Here is a 19,496-nt window from a genome sequence, read left to right as displayed (position 1 = left end):
ACACACACACTAGACATGGTCCCATCCCAGAGAAATATGGAGAGCAAGTGTTAGTGCGCATGTGTGAGAGTGTAAATAAAGGTTAATCTAGACCCACCTGCCTCTCGGGAACATGAAATATTTCTCCTTAGGCTCCTCTTGACATTTTGGACAGGTTTATAACAAAGCAAATGTCGTTTTGAATAGTGAGATTATCTTGGTAACCTCTGTGATAATTAGGTTACTGATGAGAGTCTAGACAGAGCAGCCGTGGCTGGGACAGGCTGGCGACCCTGACTTACCTGTGGTATAAAAGCTGCTTTTCCTATTAATGGCTGTTTTATTTTGTTGGTGACTAAGGCATCAAGCCACTGGAAAATGGGTTTCCCTCCCTAGCCAGTCAGCATTCAAATATGCAGCCCCTATCGCTATCTGGCTATTAATTTTGTTGAGAGAGGCAGCTCTTTTTTGGATCAGGCACAGAACATGTTAGTGTCCATCCCTGACATGAGGACTTTAAATTCTCAGCGTGAGGGCCAAGGCTCTTGTGAAGGCGCGCCAGTGCTAGGAATAGAATGTTCTTCACTCAACGGGTCTGTCTGTCAGCACCCTCGCATGTGTTTTTGCCATTTGCAGAGCTCCCTTTTTGTTCAGGCAAAGGCTATCTGCACCTGCCATCTGTTTCTCTTGTAACTCCTCTTTGTGAGCTGATGGCTGCATTAGTGATGTTACGCTGAGGCTCACGCTTTCCACTCCTTCACACATGAAGAATCAGTGGCTGCAGCTGCTGGGTGGGAATGGTGATGTGCCAGTTTACATACATCCACATTGCTGCTACTTGCCCACTGGCAGGCAGAGTTAAAGGATTCCCTGAAGATCTGTGAGGAAGCTGGGTAAGGCTCTGGTTCTGCTCTCGTGAATTGGAAACAAGCAGAGGTTTATTTCCCATCAAATAAGTGTTGACAGATGGACCTCATTCGTTATACCTGGTCTCGGTGTCAAAGAAGTCAACAGCCATTACACCATTCCCACCATATGATGGGCTTGGGTTAGAAGTCCAATCATGATCCAGGCTGTGCAGTTCCATTCAAAATAGAAGTAGGATCATGCTCTTGATCTTCAGAGTATTAGTGAAGATAAACACCATCAGCCAAGCCCACGCTGCAACAAATCACAAGCAACCTCATAAAGACCCCACTGGACATTATGTAAGTGTTGAATGAAGTGTTCCAACAGCCCTTCCCTCTGCCCTTCCCGACTGATCTGGAAATTCCATGTGCTCGTGAAAGGAAATGCTCCCTCCTTGGGGGCAGAACTAGGAGAGAGAAACTGTGCTGATTTTCTGCACCCCAGATTGGCCAATTCCCAATGGCTTCAGAGGCCACACTGCACTGCTGCTAACCAGCTGTGTAACATATATAAGTTACTTTGCATGACACAGAAGGAGCCGTTGCCGCTTGCATAAGGATACCAGCTGGCAAACAAAAGGGCATAAGGATACCAGCTGGCAAACAAAAGAGGCTAAAAGGGAGCAAAGAGGTAAAGTTGTAACTATAAAGAGGGGAGGCTTGAGCACCTAGCGCTAATTGAAACGATCAGTTCTCCTTCTAAATTAAGATGAGATTGTTGTTAATATAGAACCTAACAGGTTGCTTGGCACTTTATATATGCAGAGGAGGATATGGCACTTGCTCTAAGGAACTTGTGCTCTTATTAAGCAACCTACAAAGGCTTGGGAAGAAGAGCAAGTTTTAACAGCCTTTAAGAAAAGCTATATAGAATTTAATAGAAACGGATCACAGATCAATAGGTGTTTGAATCATCCTGTAGGATTTAATTGTATCCCTGGTATAGAATTCTATAGAATGGTTCAAAAACTAAGGAAAGAGAATGGGATCCTTTAAAATTCCTTTAAAAACCTGTTGCACTTCTGTTAAACTCTGTTGGTTTCATCCCTATTAATTCCTATGGTACTTTGTTATCAGGAGATAAAGCAACGTGCTTCAACAGTGAGGATTAGCTCTTGTTTTGTTCGTTCTCTGGTTTTTATGTGGAGTTCCAAAGAGATTACAATCAATCATATCAACCTAAAAAAATAATGAAAATACTCATTTGAGTAGGAAGTAGGAAACAGGAGAACAACCTGCTACCTACTGTGTTAACATTTCTGCTTTCTCTCCTCTTATTGTCAATGGATTTGAAGCCATAATTGCCTGGAATCAGTTAAAAATAAAAATAAAAAAAACCTGGGTACCTGCAAAGCTTTAAAGAAGTTTAATATTTCCATTCATTCATCCAATTTATTTCACCCACACAACTTTTACAAGCAATTTTAAAATCCAGATGGTTTGGCAAGCTCCCTCTGGTGCTTCCATGCCAAACCTTACATTCAGGTTATCAGCTGTGCCTTGCAGTCCCAGAGGACAATTCACATGAAACATCATTCCCAGTACTGTTCTGAGGTGGTTGCATGATGTTAGCTGTTGCAAGGCAGACAGAAAAAGCTGAATTCTGCTTATAGCAGGTAAACAAAGAAGGAACTGCTTTCCAACCATTTTTACATTTCAAATACATGTCTGACATTGTATTACATTCTCTTCTTTTCAAGTCGCCATTATAAAAAATAGACAGTAAACTCTTCAGAGCAAGGACCAAGGCCAAGATGCTCAGAAATGACGTGATTTTGGGTGCTCAACTTTGGACACCTTAAAGAAGACGCCTGATTTTCAGAATGTGCAGCCCACCTACATTCTGACCATCAGCCCCCTTTAAGTAGCCTCCAGTTGGGCACCCAGAATGGAGGCACCCCAAATCACTAGGGACTTTTGTAAATCTTGTTCCTTGATCTTTGTGTGTGTTTGCCATGGAGTTCTCATCTTGAGTAGAGCCTCTGGCCACTATTCTAGTATAGATATTAAAATTAGCAAAATAGTTAACACCCTGCAGGCGTCTTTTAGTCCCAAACTGCTTTTCTTTCCCTGTGCTTATTAAGCTGGGGTGGAGAGGATCTCGATACAGCCTCTATGCTGCAAAATAGCAGAGATTCCTTACTTTGAAGGATACTTGCTTACTTCTTCCTGAGCCTTTTAATGCTGATTTTAGGCTTAAGCAATTTCCTTAGGGTACATATACACTGAAGCTGGAGGTGTAATTTCCAGCTAGTGTAGACATACACATGCTAGTTTTGAATAAGCTAGTATGTTAAAAATAGCAGTGTAACCGTGGCAGCTTGGGCTAGCTGCTCCAAGGGCATTCCAAGATGGCTGGTACTTGGGCGATTTATCCATGTTACCACAGCTTCAGTGCTATTTTTAGCATGCCAGTTAATTCAAAGCTAGCACATCTACATCTACCCAAGCCGGAAGTTACACCCGCAGCTGCAGTATAGACGTACTCTGAAACAGCTTCCTGCCAGAGCTGGATTTTGGGATTGTGCATAGGGCTGGTCATAGATTTTCTGACAAGACTGTTTTTTTATGGGAAACTGGGTTTTCAACTTAAACAAAAATTTTCACAAAAAGTGTCTGCTTTCTGCCAAACATTGGATTTTTGTCACTAAAAAACAGAATGTCCTCAAACCCAGCTATATTGGACAAAAATCATACTTGTGTCAGTATTCAAATTGCTCCTGAAAAATCAAAATGTTCAGTAAAAAATGGAGACAAAAGCAGTTTGTTTTGTTTCTGTTGAAATCATGCATGTAGGACCAGCTGTAATTGTGAAACCTGTAGCTGAGGGAGCCGTCCTATCCCAATTTTGGGGACAGCTGTAATGTGCAACGGGCTGAATGTAACAGCCCTGTGCTAGTCTCACTGCACTCTTCCCATTCCTCTCTAAAAGACCTTGCTGCCAACCATCTTCCTCCACATGTCCTAAATGGCCTGGTTTCATTAACACCTGCTGGGACACCTGCTCACCCCATAGGCATCTGCACCCTCCATTCCCAAAGTGCAGTTGTGTGCATTTCCCCTAGCAGCTCCACTAGTGGCTGTCTCACACTTGCTGTGTGACCCAATGTGCCAGCAGTCTAGCTGTTGATTAGTACAGGAAAGGAAGTCCTGTCTGCTCCCAGCTATAGCTGAGAGGAACAAACTGCAGGAGGAACATAGCAGCAGCACCTGGACAGAAGTCAGTGGTAAGTAGCCCTTTAATCCTGTGTTCAGACTCTGGACAGGGAGGTGGAAGGTTAACAAGGGGAAGGTGAGAGGAGACCTGAGAAATGAAGGGGAAAGGCAAAAACAGACATGTAAAAAAGGCAGGAAGAGAAGGTCTGAGGATACCAGCATAAGGTAGGACTTGAGGCTTCGGCTTAAGCACAAGTTAAAAAAAAATACCTAACACATAAGGATGGGAGATAAGGGAAAATAATGGGTACACTGAACAGGGTTGTGTGGGGTAAAAAGAGAGGAGAAAAGAGCAATATGCTGTGTTTCTTTGGTTTGCCTATCTGTCACCCTGTCCTCCTTCCATTTACTGTGAGATGGATTTAGAGAGGGAGGAGGTAAGAGGAGAAATATAAGAGAAGAAACAGCCCTTTGTGTCCCTTCTGATCGGGGAAATGAGCGTGAGGGAATGAGAGAGTGATTGATGCAGCACTGTGATTTGTCAATTTTCCTGGCATCTCCTTGTCAACAAGAGCAAATGTGATCTTGTTCTCAGAGTTGCTGCTGCATGTTTAGGCTTAGCAGAATTTTATTTTTTTAAAAATAATTTTGATGGATAATATTGATATTTATTTTTAAGCTTTTTATCTATTTAATTTTTTATCAATTTAAATTTTCACAGTTGTAGGAAATTATGGTGTCCCAGACACTAGGGAGTGTCAGACAATAATTATTTAATGACAGATGTTGTGATTCAAAAAGTTAAAGCTTTATAACTATTAAAGGAGTCCAGGAGAGCTGGCTGTGTTTTAAAGAATCCTTATTGAGGCTGCAGGAAAAAGCCATCCTTATTTGGAGGAAGAAGAGTAAATATGACAGGCCACCAGCTTGGCTTAACAGTGAAATCCTTGCTTATCTTAAATGCAAAAAAGAAGCTTACAAGAAGCGGAAGATTGGACAAATGACCAGGGAGGAGTATAAAAATATTGCTCGCCAGAGTGAAATCAAGAAGGCAAATCACACTTGGAGTTGCAGCTAGCAAGAGAGGTTAAGAGTAATAAGAAGGGTTTCTTCAGGTATGTTAGCAACAAGAAGAAAGTCAAGGAAAGTGTGGGCCCCTTACTGAATGAGGGAGGCAACCTAGTGACAGAGGATGTGGAAAAGGCTAATGTACTCAATGCTTTTTTTGCTTCTATCTTCACAAAAAAGGTCAGCTCCCAGACTGCTGCACTGGGCAGCACAGTATGGGGAGGAGGTGACCAGCCCTCTGTGGAGAAAGAAGTGGTTCAGGACTATTTAGAAAAACTGGATGAGCACAAGTCCATGGGGCCGGATGCACTGCATCCGAGGGTGCTAAAGGAGTTGGCAGATGTGATTGCAGAGCCATTGACCATTATCTTTGAAAACTCATGGCGAATGGGGGAGGTCCCAGATGACTGGAAAAAGGCTACTGTAGTGCCCATCTTTAAAAAAGGGAAGAAGGAGAATCCGGGGAACTACAGGCCAGTCAGCATCATCTCAGTCCCTGGAAAAATCATGGAGTAGGTCCTCAAGGAATCAATTCTGAAGCACTTGGAGGAAAGGAAAGTGATCAGGAACAGTCAGCATGGATTCACCAAGGGCAAGTCATGCCTGACTAACCTAATTGCCTTCTGTGAGGAGATAACTGGCTCTGTGGATGAGGGAAAAGCAGTGGATGTGTTATTCCTTGACTTTAGCAAAGCTTTTGATACAGTCTCCCACAGTATTCTTGCCAGCAAGTTAAAGAAGTATGGGCTGGATGATTGGACTATAAAATGGATAGAAAGCTGGCTAGATCGTCGGGCTCAACAGGTAGTGATCAATGGCTCCATGTCTAGTTGGCAGCCGGTTTCAAGTGGAGTGCCCCAAGGGTTGGTCCTGGGGCCAGTTTTATTCAATATCTTCATTAATGATCTGGAGGATGGTGTGGACTGCACTCTCAGCAAGTTTGCAGATGACACTAAGCTTGGAGGAGTGGTAGATACACTGGAGGGTAGGGATAGGATACAGAGGGACCTAGACAAATTAGAGGACTGGGCCAAAAGAAACCTGATGAGGTTCAACAAGGACAAGTGCAGAGTCTTGCACTTAGGACTGAAGAATCCCATTCACTGTTACAGACTAAGGACTGAATGGCTAGGAAGCAGTTCTGCAGAAAAGGACCTAGGGGTTACAGTGGACGAGAAGCTGGATATGAGCATCAGTGTGCCCTTGTTGCCAAGAAGGCTAACAGCATTTTGGGCTGTATAAGTAGGGGCATTGCCAGCAGATCAAGGGATGTGATCATTCCCCTGTATTCGACATTGGTGAGGCCTCATCTGGAGTACTGTGTCCAGTTTTGGGCCCCACACTACAAGAAGGATGTGGAAGAATTGGAAAGAGTCCAGCAGAGGGCAACAAAAATGATTAGGGAGCTGGAGCACATGACTTATGAGAAGAGGCTGAGGGAACTGGGATTGTTTAGTCTGCAGAAGAGAAGAATGAGGGGGGATTTGATAGCTGCTTTTAACTACGCGAAAGAGGGTTCCAAAGATGATGGATCTAGACTGTTCTCAGTGGTACCTGATGACAGAACAAGGAGTAATAGTCTCAAGCTGTAGTGAGGGAGGTTTAGGTTGGATATTAGGAAAAACTTTTTCACTCAGAGAGTGGTGAAGCACTGGAATGGGTTACCTAGGGAGGTGGTGGAATCTCCTTCCTTAGAGGTTTTTAAGGTCAGGCTTGACAAAGCCCTGGCTGGGATGATTTAGTTGGGAACTGGTCCTGCTTTGAGCAGGGAGTTGAACTAGATGACCTCCTGAGGTCCCTTCCAACCCTGATATTCTATGAAAACACAAATTGCCAAGATCACATGTCAAAATATACAGAATACATACCCTTAAATCACACTCTAATAAGATATCAAGCAGCAGTTTTCTTTTATTTCCCCCTGTAAATTTCAGTTATCATTAATGAAATATTTCTCCATCACTTTGGGGTAGGCGATAGAACTGACACTTAGCGCTATAATCTAACCCTTCCAAGCTTATGCATGTTGCAAAAGAGAGACGCTCTTTTTGAGATGTGACTTTTTATTCTGTCTTGAGTTGTTGTTTCCCTTATTTTAGATTAAGTCCTTGTCCTTCTGCCTGAAAGTAGTATGACTGCACTTGGGGTATGTATAACCAAACCATGAGAGAACTGCAAGTGTACCCCCACTTCCTCCTTCAACAGCCACCCCAGCCTTGGTTGACTTAACGAAATGACATGATGCCTGTGGAAGTACCAAGCTCACTTTATGTGCAGTGCTCTTATCAGGGAAGGGGTTCTTCCTAGTGTCTGTCATAACATGAGACGTCCCTGCCTGTCAGCACCATGAATAAGTGCAAGCAGGCAAAAGAGAAGGTGCCTCCATCAATTCAAAGAATTCTTCCACCTCCCAAATTGTGAGTATAGGTAAGAGATGTACCAGGCTGGGGTAGGGAAGCCACACCTCCTAGAAAAGCTGACCGCAAGTCTCCACCTCAGGTTGTCCTGCTAAGCACTCAGCATACACTCAGCCTGCACTTTGCATGTCTCTGAAGGCAATATGGTGACTACATTAAGGTCTTACTTTTCCTTAAAGGAAGCACATGGAAGATTTTAATTATCTTGTTTGCCTAGTGGCAAGGCCCCAGTCTTCCTACCATTTCAGTAGGAGTTACTCATACTGCAATGGCAGGGCAGGGCCTCATCTGTTGAAAGAAAAATAAATCAAGGTCTGATTCTCTGCTGCCTTGTACTGTACTTAGTGTAGTCATTTATTCTTGTCAGTCAGTGTAAAATGCTACCATGGGAGCATTTGATACCTACTTTGAAGAGGTGCAAATGATGATACAAGGCAGCATATAGCCTCTGTTGGACATCAGCTAGATTCAGACACTGCCCCTCAGTCCTGCTCATTATTCCAGAAGAGTTAACAAAGTACGGAGCTTTCACACTCCTGTCTGTTATGAATGGCACTATTCATTAATGTGAATGGTTTAAGTGTACAGTTGCCCTTTTGTGCATTTGTGTGCTTGCCTGTGTAAGAACATCAGTGGTGACGTTATTGACGTAACCCCCTTTCCTGGGGCCTTTAAAAGGCTTCTGGGCAGGCACTTCCAGCCCTTATTTAGCACTTTCCTCGGAGAATCTCAAAGTGCCTGCAAACCGACAAGTAAGTATGATGCCTATTTTATGGATAGGGAAGTTGAGGCACAGAGCTTGCACCAGATCATGTACAGTTTCATGCTGTAAGAGGCTGTAGCAAGACGCAGCTGAGCCCTTCTTGCTTCTGCCCCTGCTGCCCTCACAACCCAGTCAGGGACACCTCAAGCTGATGCAATCACCACTGCACTTTATATCTATTTCCCACCACCACCTTACTATCTAGAGACAGGATTTTACAGCCAGGCTTCGCAAACAGCAGACCAAATCTGACGGCCTCTGGCCTCATCCTCTCTCATCTCCCTCCTCCCAGCCTTTATAGCCCCAGGCTAATTAGGCTGTTGCTAGTTGACAGGCTGGCACAGGTCTATTCAGCCAGCCCCAATCCATTCCCCTTAATTGGGGCTGGCATGGCAGGGGACTGATTAAGCACTCCTTACCCAGCACCCTGTCACAGAGGGGCTGGACGTATTGGCCCCAATCCAGCAAAATACATCAGCACATGAATGGTTCTATGCTTAAGTGCTTTGGTGGGTTGGGGCCAAATGCTCAGCATCTTGCAGGAGTGAACCCATAATGTGTGGCAGAGTCAGTATTAGCATCCATATTTTCTGTTCCTGTTCCTAGTCTCAAGCCCCTTGTGCACACTCTGAGACCAACAAAGAACTCAAGTTCCTAACCCCACTCAGAAACAAGGGTAGATTTACAGCTATAAAGGAGATATCCCTGTCTTTGCCCCCTTCATTAAATAGAAAAGTGGGGTGGTATTTACTTCCTATACGTTCTAGCAATGGTGCCCTTCATTGCAATATCGGTGCACTTAAGTGTGTAATATCTTAGCTAAACATTGACTCTTTGAACAGCAGCCAGGGGTGGCTCCAGGCCCCAGCACGCCAAGTGCGTGCTTGGGGCAGCAAGCAGCGGGGGGTGCTCTGCTGGCGCCGCGAGGGCGGCAGACATGCAGCCTTCGGCAGCTTGCCTTGCCTTGCAGGTGCCTGTGGGAGGTCCTCCGAAGCTGTGGGACCAGTGGACCCTTCGCAGGCCAGCCTCCGAAGGCTGCCTGCCTGCCTGCCGTGCTTGGGGCGGCAAAATGCCTAGAGCTGCCCCTGACAGCAGCTCTGTTGGAAGGAGCCCTGTGGTTCTCAGGTGCACAGGTTCGTTCTGGAGCCAGCACAGCAGACTGCTCTCTCAATTTTCCTCTTTTCTAGTTGGATTAAATGATACCAACTCCCAGAAGTTCAGGAGAATGCATAACTTATATTCAAGCCAAGGCCCACATCATTGCCAGGCTAACCACAACCAAGCTGCGTAATGAACCCCTCACTCTAGTTTCCTACTGCAGGAGATTGTGAAACCTCTGCATCTGAAGGCAGTTATTTTTTTATTCCTATTTGCTTTGACCCATCCCCAGAAGGGCAGGTTTGTTACTACTCGCTGATGTTATTTTAGTTCATGGGATTTTTAGGGTTCAGATAGGCTGTTGGTGACCCCTGCCAGCTTGGAGCCATTTCCCTGTTTGTGGACTATCCCACACACAACACTGAGACACAAAAACAGGTAAGCCAAGCTCTTTTTAAACAGGCTGAAAGGCACAAGAGTTTTGGATACTGTAAACTTTCCTTTTGTCCATACCCAGTCAAGAGAGTCTTGCAGCTGCCCAGGAGTGCTGTGTGTTGGGCCTGCCAAGCTCTCTGAGTGTCTACAACAAAGGGCTGCCTGAGCTCAATTGGAAAAATATTTCCACTGTGCCTTTATGAGCATAAGTGAGAACAGTCCATGTAAGACTCGAGGATCCAGCACTATACTGGTGGATATTGCTCTTTTCAGCAGGCCCCTTGGGGCAATGATTTCTTTGAAACTTCTTCTGTTTTGTGAGCTATAACACCGCTTTTAGTGAGAGAGCTATCAAATTAGCAGGTCCTGCTGCAGTATTAATTATAAAAGGACTTGAACCTGCATCCAGCACTGGCCCTTGAGGTCATAGATACATCAACACACAAGGACCCTTCTGCCAATGTTGTTTATTTAGAAGAAATCAAACACTCCCCCTTTTCTGCTGCAGACCTCTTGTTCCTACCCTTTCCAAGCAAGCCTGTGCCTGTTCCACAGCAAAGTGGTTGTAGTGCACTACGCTAGCTGTCTAAGTAGCATTGAGGTTTCTACAGATTAAAGAGGACATTACAATAGGTTTTAGGTAGCATGGGAACTGTTGCTCTTCTAAACTGAGAAGAGGGAAAAATATAGTTACCTTGGCAATAGTTATACCTCCCACAAGGGGGGGCAAAGGGGCTTCAGACTTTAAATAAGTTTCCTAAATTCATACTCACTTGTATCCCTTTAGTCAAATTGATTTTAAAGCACTGTCTTTGAAAATTGTGCCTTATTACTAGTTTTTAAAGGAAAGACATGGGCTCTCCTGCTCTATCCAATTCCAAGACACCTCTGTTGTATTCAGCAGACTCTTATTTGACTAATTCACAGTGCACCCTTAAGAATTCTACTCTCCTTACAGCTTGTGATGGGGCCTGGAAGAAAGGAAGATGTGAGTGACACTGTTCTCCCCTTTGAAAGGCCTCACCTAGCTGTTGCAAGATACGAAACAAACTGCCTACTCAGCCTTGAGCAGAGTTCAAAAAGTAGAGTAGCTTAACCCCAAGCTAGAAATACTGTTACAACTTTAGAAAGTGCTGCATAGAGATTCCTGAAAGAGGCATTTCCTGCTTAATATCCTATTTTGGACATGTAATTAGGATTTTAGGTAGATATGTGAACTCAGATGCTAGTCTAGTCTAGTGTTTATTAGGCTGAGCCTGCTGAACTATGATGGCACAGCTGTTGTATGATCTAGTTCAACAGGAATTTCCATAAATAGCCAACTGACCTGTATCAATATGCTCTATGTTTTAATATGTGGTGCTGTACAATCAATGTTAGTGATGTGTACCATGATGTAAGTTACTCCACCATCTTTAAAGAACATGTGCACACAATCCCTTATTTCAAGTCACTCTAAAACTACTGCTGCTGCTCCTATGCTCCAGCTGTACTCCACAATACTTTTCTAGGCGACTCGTACTTCCCCCAGATTAATATTTACATTCAACCTAATCTTAAATGTATCTTTATTTGAATCTATTAGGCTCAGGCTTTAGAGTTCCCTTAAAAAGCAGTTACATAACTTAAACTGACATTACAAAAAAAGATTCTAAAGGTGCAGTTCAAAAAAATCCACTAGTGTCTTTTCAAATATAAAATATATATCTCCAAGTTACTTATCTAGGAACAGAGCATCACCACTTCTGCATTAGTTGGTCCTGCCAACATCTGGGCCATTAGCCCTCAGTACAGTGTTTAAGAGCCCATACTGGAAAGGTCATCTCTGATCTTCAAGTCACTGGCATAATCAGCTGCCCAGCAGCAGCAGTCAGACATGCCCTTATGTTTTTAGAAGGTGTTCCTTAAATTTCCCTTGGGCAGTGGGCAAGAGGCATCCAAACATCTCCTGGGAAGCATATGTCATATATACAAAGCCATCTTCATCTTTGTAGTCCCTGTACACTTCAGCCAATGTCAGAGACATACTGGCCAGACTCTTGTTGTTCACCAGCAGGTAGAAAGCTTGTGTAGCATTTAGAGCCATTCTGCTTCTAGATTTAGGAGAAAGGAGGGGAAAGGATTATTTTCCAAATACAAGCCATTTTTGGATGAGTTCATTTTTTGCATTGCACATTAACCACATTGATAAATGTGATGACAGATTATTGCAACTGCACTAACATTTATCACACTATACTTCAGAGATGAGCCAGAGTGCTTTGTAAGTCAATATGGTTTAACATCTGTAGGCAATCACGTAGCTAGATTTAAATCCAGTCTTATTGTCAAATCCATATTTTTCCAATCTGTGGCTCTTTTATGCAAGTCTCCCAAGTCAAATATTTGAAGCAGAAAAGATCTAAGTCAGGGCTTTGTTTACTCAATTGCAGTTGCTAAATACTAAGCAGAGAGCAGAAGTCTCTTCAGCACTGTTCAACGTATGATGCAAGATCGAGTATGGCTTTAAACCTTTATTTACAGACATATTCAAAGCTTCACTCAGTCTTTGAAAGAGAGATTAGTCCTTCTCAGAGGGGCTCAGCTCCCAAGAGTTAGGCCTGTCTACCCATCCACCCACACATAGCCCTTATACTTGATGGAAGCCATTGTATTATATAGAGATCATAGGCTTTTTAAAGGCAATGTTCTTTTAAAGACAGACATACTCTAGAGTATACTTAAGAATTACAGGGGTAGAGGACTTCTTCCCTGTAGAGCTTTTCAGCCAGTGACCTCAGAGCAATTTAGAAGCAGTTTGCCTCACACAGCCCACACCTGAGATACTTCTGTCAGTTTACTCAGGTTCACAGCAAGTCAGTAGCAGGGCTTGGACTAAAAATCTCCAAGTCCTGGTTACCACTCAACTCCCTTTTTACTTAAGTTCTCCTCACAGAGGCAAGCAGGACATGAATCAGACAGAAACTATTTATTTAGGCTTATGGACAAACTTTGTGCTTCTATGCTGTCACTGATTTCACAAGAAGCTCTGAACAGGTTTGGAAAGAAAGCTTGTTTTAAAAAAGACAGAGAGAACACTTTGTAGGTTTTACCTCTATTAGTGTCATGCAGGCAAAAAGAGGGCCAGCGACTAGATCTCTGTGCTTCCCACACACAGCACTCAGTAAAACTGAACCCCTCTTGGCTGAGTACTAGAGAACATGATTCAAATTAACATCTAGATTCCAGATCTTGCAAGCCACAGCATAAGAGCACACAGCCACATTTATAGAGGGCTAATTGCTATTCCAGAGTTTGCTACATACCTAATGATAGTTATAAACTGTGTCATGGTGAGCTCCTGAGGCACAAGAAATTTTGTTTTGTCCAGTAGAGGAAGATATTTTTCTTTCTGATACCGTTCAACAATTACCTGTTTTTAGAGAGTAATAAGAAATCACTTTTAAAGCAATTGAAAGTGTTTGACTGTTTTTAAACAAACAAAAAGACTTCAATGGCTGAGCTTTATTTAAGAAAAGCTAAAATACTGATATAGCAAATGGAACAGATATTTACTGGGATTTTTGTTGGGAACTTTGCCCGAATTCCTGCTCCTTCTTCCAGTCTAGTTGCTGTGTAAAAGAAAAAAACAAATATTATACACATGCATTCCTCAACCTCAAATATAGCTTAGATATATACAATACCCAGCTGACTTACCAAAACTCTTTCTCAGTTTAAAAGGTCTAACAGATTGGCTGCTATGCAGAGTTTGCATCTTCTTTCCTTGAAGACTTCGTTACCAGGGCTTAGCAATAACAAGAAGCTCCCAGTCCTCAACCACAGCTGAATTCAAACTGTGAGAAGTTGTAAGCTAAGCCCCTTATAAAGGCCTGGTTGTGACATCATGTTACTCCCTGACCCCACCCTCATTTCTCCCATACAGCAGGGGTGGATTCAACCTGGCTGCAGCTAGTTTACCAGGGAATGGTGGGGTCTGCCTGTTGGACAGAGAGAGTGCAGAGGACTTCTGCCTGTATTCTGTACCCCAACAGGACACTGTACATGTCTTGAAAGGACATCCTGACACGTTGTATCTCCCATGTTATTTGTTTTACCCTTTGTGTGCCAGAAGGTCTTTGGATCCCACTGTTCTTCAGGGGTCTCCACGTCATTCCAGACTCTGCTCCTTTTGTGGACAGCTCCTGTGACTCCTTCCTAGACCCATTAAAAACATGTTGCCCAGAGGGGGTTACAAGAAAGCAACTGCAGGCACTTCCTCCTGGGGGGGGGGCCCATGCACAATGCTACCCCTGCACCCCCAAGCCCTTTCCAGAAGAAGATGGTATAGGGCTGGGGCTTTGCTGGATGCATCATGCTGGTGTTATTACAATATGCTATACCTGTAGCAAATTGTCATGTGAACAAAGTGCTGGGCCAGCCTGCTTATTCTCATTGGGAGAAATGAGGGGTTAACCAGTCATTTGAAGAGGCTTAGGCATAAAGGCCCAGAACATCAGAGGTATTTAGGCTCATAATTGATATTAATTTAAGTGGAAATTGAAATCAGTGAAAATTAGGAGCATAAATACCTTTGAGGAGCTGGGCTAAAGGTCCTATGTGAGGATTTAAATAAGACATAGATAGTGCATAGGTCTTATGCTAGCTGTCTGCATGGGTGATTTCACCCATTTTGAATTAAATAAGATTAACCACAGTACATTGTTTTAGTAACTTACTGAGGTGTGTGCACCTGCCATATTTCATTGCTTAACCCAGCTCCCACATTTTCAATCAGGCCCATGGATGATGAAACATAGCAAGAGAAAAATAGGTCTCATAAGGACTGTTTGCTTCTGATATAGTGACCATTTTAGGGTACTGATGAGCTTAGAACAGGAGAGGGGGGGATCATGAATTATGGTTTTAATTAAAGATGATTGTGGAGATTGGGGCTACAAAATCAAGGACAGAATGCTGATTTCCCATTGGTGTCAAAGAGCATTTTGCCCAAAAGATTGAAGGTTGCATTTGGCTGTTACATTGTAACTAATCATTTAGGTTAGTAAAGTGTTGCATTCAGTGTCACTCAGTGGAAAAATAATTACACACCATATTTCTGTATCTCTCATCTTTTGTCTCTGCATTCCTCTGCAGAGATGGTCTTATGGTAAAAGCACAGGCCTGCAAGCCAGAAAATGTGGGGTTTCCAGCTCTACTGACAACTTCATTCATTTAAATTAGAAGTCATGCAAACTGAAAGGTATGTTTTACTTTTTTGCCTGACACTTAATGCTTTGTAAAGGGAATCCAGGTGCCCATAAGAGAATCTTTAACTTATAGTAGTATTCTATGGCCCATCTGCTTTTCCTTTTCACGTGATTCTGTCTTCAACTTGGCAGTTAGCTTCTTACAAGTGGCTCTTAAAATTATTTCCTTCATTTTGAAAAAGGGCCCCTCTTTTTCACATTCTCCTGTACCCACACTGGCTCACTTTCTGAATAATTCTGGAAGGTGACTTTTATACCAGAATCTAGCTTTTGTCTCCCAGAAGCACTAACATGATATTCTGGTTTTGGGTTGTATTTTTTTAACAGCTTCCAAATGGATTTCAGATCTGTCTACCTGCTGATTATAGTCAGACACACCCGCAACCACTTGCATTACTTGTATCCCTGTAACTACTACAGCTGTCAAGATAGTTTCTCAACCGAACATGACTTGGTAAAAAGTAAAGTCAATAGAAGACTGATTGCTCTTTCTGTAAGCCATACTAATGAATGGCTGTAACTTATCCCAGCTACTCTGATTGTGTTACATAAGCATTGCTAACATGATAGTTAGTATTCTATTCAGCCTATCAGATTGGGGGAAATACAGAGTTGTTCAAGGTTTATTAATTACTAAGCCCTACATGGCTATTTGTATAGGGCAGAACTAAAGTTACTGCCTTGCTTCAGTGTTGTCAGTTCTCACAGTTTTATTACCAGTCTTGCAATATTTGCTCTTTTGATTAAACTTCCAGTTCCTGGTGTCATGTGAATATGGGAGAATCTTGGAGTTCATTTAAAAATAAAAGAAAGTTTCTAACCCTCATTGTTACAGAGAAAAGCTTTGAAAATGAGTCCCAAGTGCAACCTAAAGGCTTGAAAAGAAGGTGGCAAAGACAAATTAGTTACAAAAAAAAAGTCATGATTTCAAGCCAATCTTGTGATTTGTAGGTGCCTGACTCATGATATCTGCATGCTTTGGACTGGCAGTACTGCTGGTCCAGACTTCGAGGGGCTCCAAATCTGTAAATTAATTCCTCAGCTAGGGCTTTTGTCACAGCACCAGCTTTCTCATCTGATAGCCTGTATTTATTACCAAAGGGAACAGAGAAGACAAGGTCCTTGCCCCAAGCTTACAAACAAAGACCTTGGTTCAAACAGGATCAGGGCCTAAGCCCATGATCCCGGAAACTCCTTCATGTGGGCAGACCCCTGAATCTGCCCTGTGGGATCCACTATTTTGCCAATTAGGTCAATAGATCCTACTTTAGCCAAATATTGTATCTACTCCTTAATAGGCAACTGTTCTGTCACCCTGCACAGAAGCTAGTGTCTGAGGTATTTAGCTATCAGACACAAGGACTCTCCAGCCAGTTTCATTCAGCCTAGGCTTCAGACTAAGAAGCACTGACTTTATTTGTAATAAATCCGACATGTTTTTGTAAGGTGTGAGCTCAGGATTAATTTTTTGCTCTTTGGGATGTTCAGTGCTGCCTTCCCATGCCCTGGCTTTAAGCCTTACTCTTATGGAGCCTTGTATCTTGTACAGTTTTTATGGGAGTTGCAGCCTCATAATTGAGAGCAGGAACTGGCACATAGTACCTCAGCTAACCTTTTTAAAGATGTCATGTCATCCTGCTCAACACATCACAGGCAGAAGTCACCAGAATCGGAGGCCTCCTGGACTATGGCCCGGGAGACTGGGTGGATCCCCTGACGCTCACTCAGCGCATGGGGCTTTCCACCCTTTGTACTCCCTGGCACATACTTCAGGAGGTGAGAGCAGCCTTTCTGCCCACTGCTTGGGTTTACCTCGAGGGGGTCCTGTGGAAGGGTGCTCCCCACTCACCCTACACCCCAGGTCTTTGGGATGTCTTCCTAGGGCCTCTGCCCCATGAGCTCCCCCCCACCACATGGCCCCCCCACCCACCTTGAGCTGGCTGCACGACCTGCAGCTGGTTCATTTTCGAACCGTGCCAAGGGTGCATCTATATATGCTTGTGCTCCATATGCTCCATTTCCTCACCCTTGTGTCCCACCCCAGTGCTAAGTGGCAGGACCTATTGCCACCTGTTGAGGATGAGGAACCCCCTGGCTGGTGGGCCAGCCTATATTCCACCTTGGTTTCACGGCTCAAGGGGGATATCAGTTGGTGGCTCCTCCATGGAGCCATGAGCACGGGTATGTACTTGGCACGGTTCACCCCCGTTCCCAACGCCTGTCCCTTTTGCGGTGTGAGGAAGACCCTGGCGCATGTGTACCTGGAGTGCTTTAGGTTGCAGCCCCTATTCTGGCTCCTCCTAGACATCCCTTTACATTTTTGGGTGCACTTTTCCCCTCACCTTCTTATATACGCACACCTTATCCATAGCCCCACAAAGTCGCGGGACCTCCTTGTTAACCTCCTCCTAGTGCAGGCCAAAGTGGCCATCTATAAGACCAGGGAGAGGAGGTTGGCTGAGGGAGTTTCCTGTGACTGTGGGACCTATTTCCGATCCTCACTCCATTCACGCATCCAGGCAAAGTTGCTCTGGGTAATGTCCACTGGCTTCCTTGACACCTTTGAGGAGCGGTGGGGGCTGTTTGGGGTTCTCTTATTTTCAACCCTTTGACCTCACACCTGTCCTTGGTTTTTTTTCCCGTTGTCCCCTGTAACTACTTGAGTTCCTGGGCCTTGTGGATCCTCCCCAAAGACTGTGGGAGGGGCCTTTAGAAGCCCGCCCACCTCCTGGGTTTTCAATAAGACCTCTCGGAACCCAATACAAAAGACCTGGGTAGAGAGAAAGGGCCAATTAACCCTGTGACAGGCTGCATCTGGAGGAGAATCAGGGCTGATAAATTTTTAATTGATGATGGAGACCAGCTCAACAAGGGGCAAACTAAGCTACTATAAAACCAAAAGGTATAATATAAGAGCCCTAAGAGGGCTGTAGAACAGGAGGCTTGTAGTTGATTTCTGGGTTTAGCGATAGATGCTAGGGGTAAATAGAAGCCCTGGTCCTGAAGGAAAAGTGTACCAAGAGGAAAAGGTGTACCCAGAGGTAGACAGAGACGGATTATGATAGAGGTGAAGTAGGAGGTAGACTAGGGGGGAAAGTATCAAGGTTTGGGATAGTGCAGACCTTAGCCACCAGTTGCAGGGTCCCTGGGCTGAAACCTGGAGTAGAGAGTGGAACTGAGTTCCCCTTCTAGCAATGGGGGAGGTGGTACAGACTGGATAGTGGAGCAGAAGACTGTCTAAGACAGTTTTTCCAGTAGGACTTTCTTATACTAGAAAGGGAGAACAATAGTGACCTGGCTGGAGGACCAAACTGAGAAGGAGGAATACGCTGAGTGATGAAGAGGGTATAACCTGACTCCTGAGAAAATGAGACACTGAAAAAGGGGGTGTCAGACTGGTCATGAGCTAATCCCTGGATAAGTGACAAGGATGTACTCCAGCAAAAAGTAGTGAACTCCATGACAGGTTCCCTCCAGTTATTCAATGCCCTTCCCAGTGTTTGCCCTAGTTTCCTTCCTCTCCATGTCCATGACTGCTGGGCTTCAGTAGGACAGTTAAATTGTTGACCAGCAGGGGACATTTGTGTAGTAGAACAGAAGAGCTTTCACTGAAGCTGGCCCTATATTATGGAACAAACTCTTATGACAGACAACGGGCATAGACTTAAGTGCTTCCAGAACCAAATGCAACACTCCTTCCTTTTACATAGCTTTCCTTCTGTAAGTTCTTCTTTCTTGAAAACACAAATGATGAACTCAGAATGCTGTTTCTCCTGTAGACTGAAAAAGATGAAAGGCATATTTACTATTTCTATTTTTAAGTACTTGGGCAGTGCTCAGAGACCACAGTGATGTGGGCCATATAAGTACATAGATCTCTTAGATAAGCTTGAAAGCTACTACAATTTGGGGGTTATAGCAGTGTCTTGAATTTTGAGCTCTTATCTGTTCCAGCTCACTGGCACATTTACAACCTCTTTTAGAAGTGCTACGTTGGTTGTTGCGTAAATGAACTGAGATATCTCCACTGTGCACGTAAGTAATGAAATGATCACAGGCTTACGGTTCTCCAGTCACATGCTTGAATACAGTCTGGCAGGGAAGAAGTTAATGGAGGGCAGGGGCATGGGGAACAGGATGTGCTTCAGCTGCAGGTACGGGACATGTCTCGGAGTATAAAGGTTCTCTAGACAGGAATGCTTCTGAGCATGAGAAGGCAAACTGACAGAAACTTCTGGTACTCACAGAGGCTTGAGATAAAAGAGGCTTTAAGCTCTGGAAAAGAATGGGTATCTTCCATGGAACATTGAAATAAGCTGTCTGTCTGAGCTGGAGGAAGCTGTGTATTATACTTCTAGGAGAGGTTAAAACAACTTGGCTTGTCCTACAGGGTTGCTGGCATCTGGATGGTGACGGAGGGTGA

General features: G+C 43.9%; 1 protein-coding gene across 1 annotated transcript; it reads right to left on the bottom strand.

Annotated features, from left to right (window-relative positions):
• Positions 1 to 10,501: 10,501 nt before the first annotated feature.
• MAP1LC3C (microtubule associated protein 1 light chain 3 gamma) lies at positions 10,502 to 13,610 on the bottom strand. Its single transcript, XM_050950469.1, has 4 exons — positions 13,524 to 13,610; positions 13,380 to 13,435; positions 13,130 to 13,236; positions 10,502 to 11,917 (listed from the first exon to the last, which is right to left on the bottom strand). The coding sequence occupies exons 1-4, from the start codon at positions 13,579 to 13,581 to the stop codon at positions 11,707 to 11,709; spliced, it is 432 nt and encodes a 143-aa protein (XP_050806426.1). The 5' UTR covers positions 13,582 to 13,610; the 3' UTR covers positions 10,502 to 11,706.
• Positions 13,611 to 19,496: the final 5,886 nt, after the last annotated feature.

The sequence above is a fragment of the Gopherus flavomarginatus genome, chromosome 4, assembly GCF_025201925.1.
Source record: "Gopherus flavomarginatus isolate rGopFla2 chromosome 4, rGopFla2.mat.asm, whole genome shotgun sequence".
Classification (NCBI taxonomy): Eukaryota; Metazoa; Chordata; order Testudines; family Testudinidae; genus Gopherus; species Gopherus flavomarginatus.
Note: the sequence above shows the minus strand (reverse complement) of the source record. Positions and strands in the feature narration are given on the sequence as shown.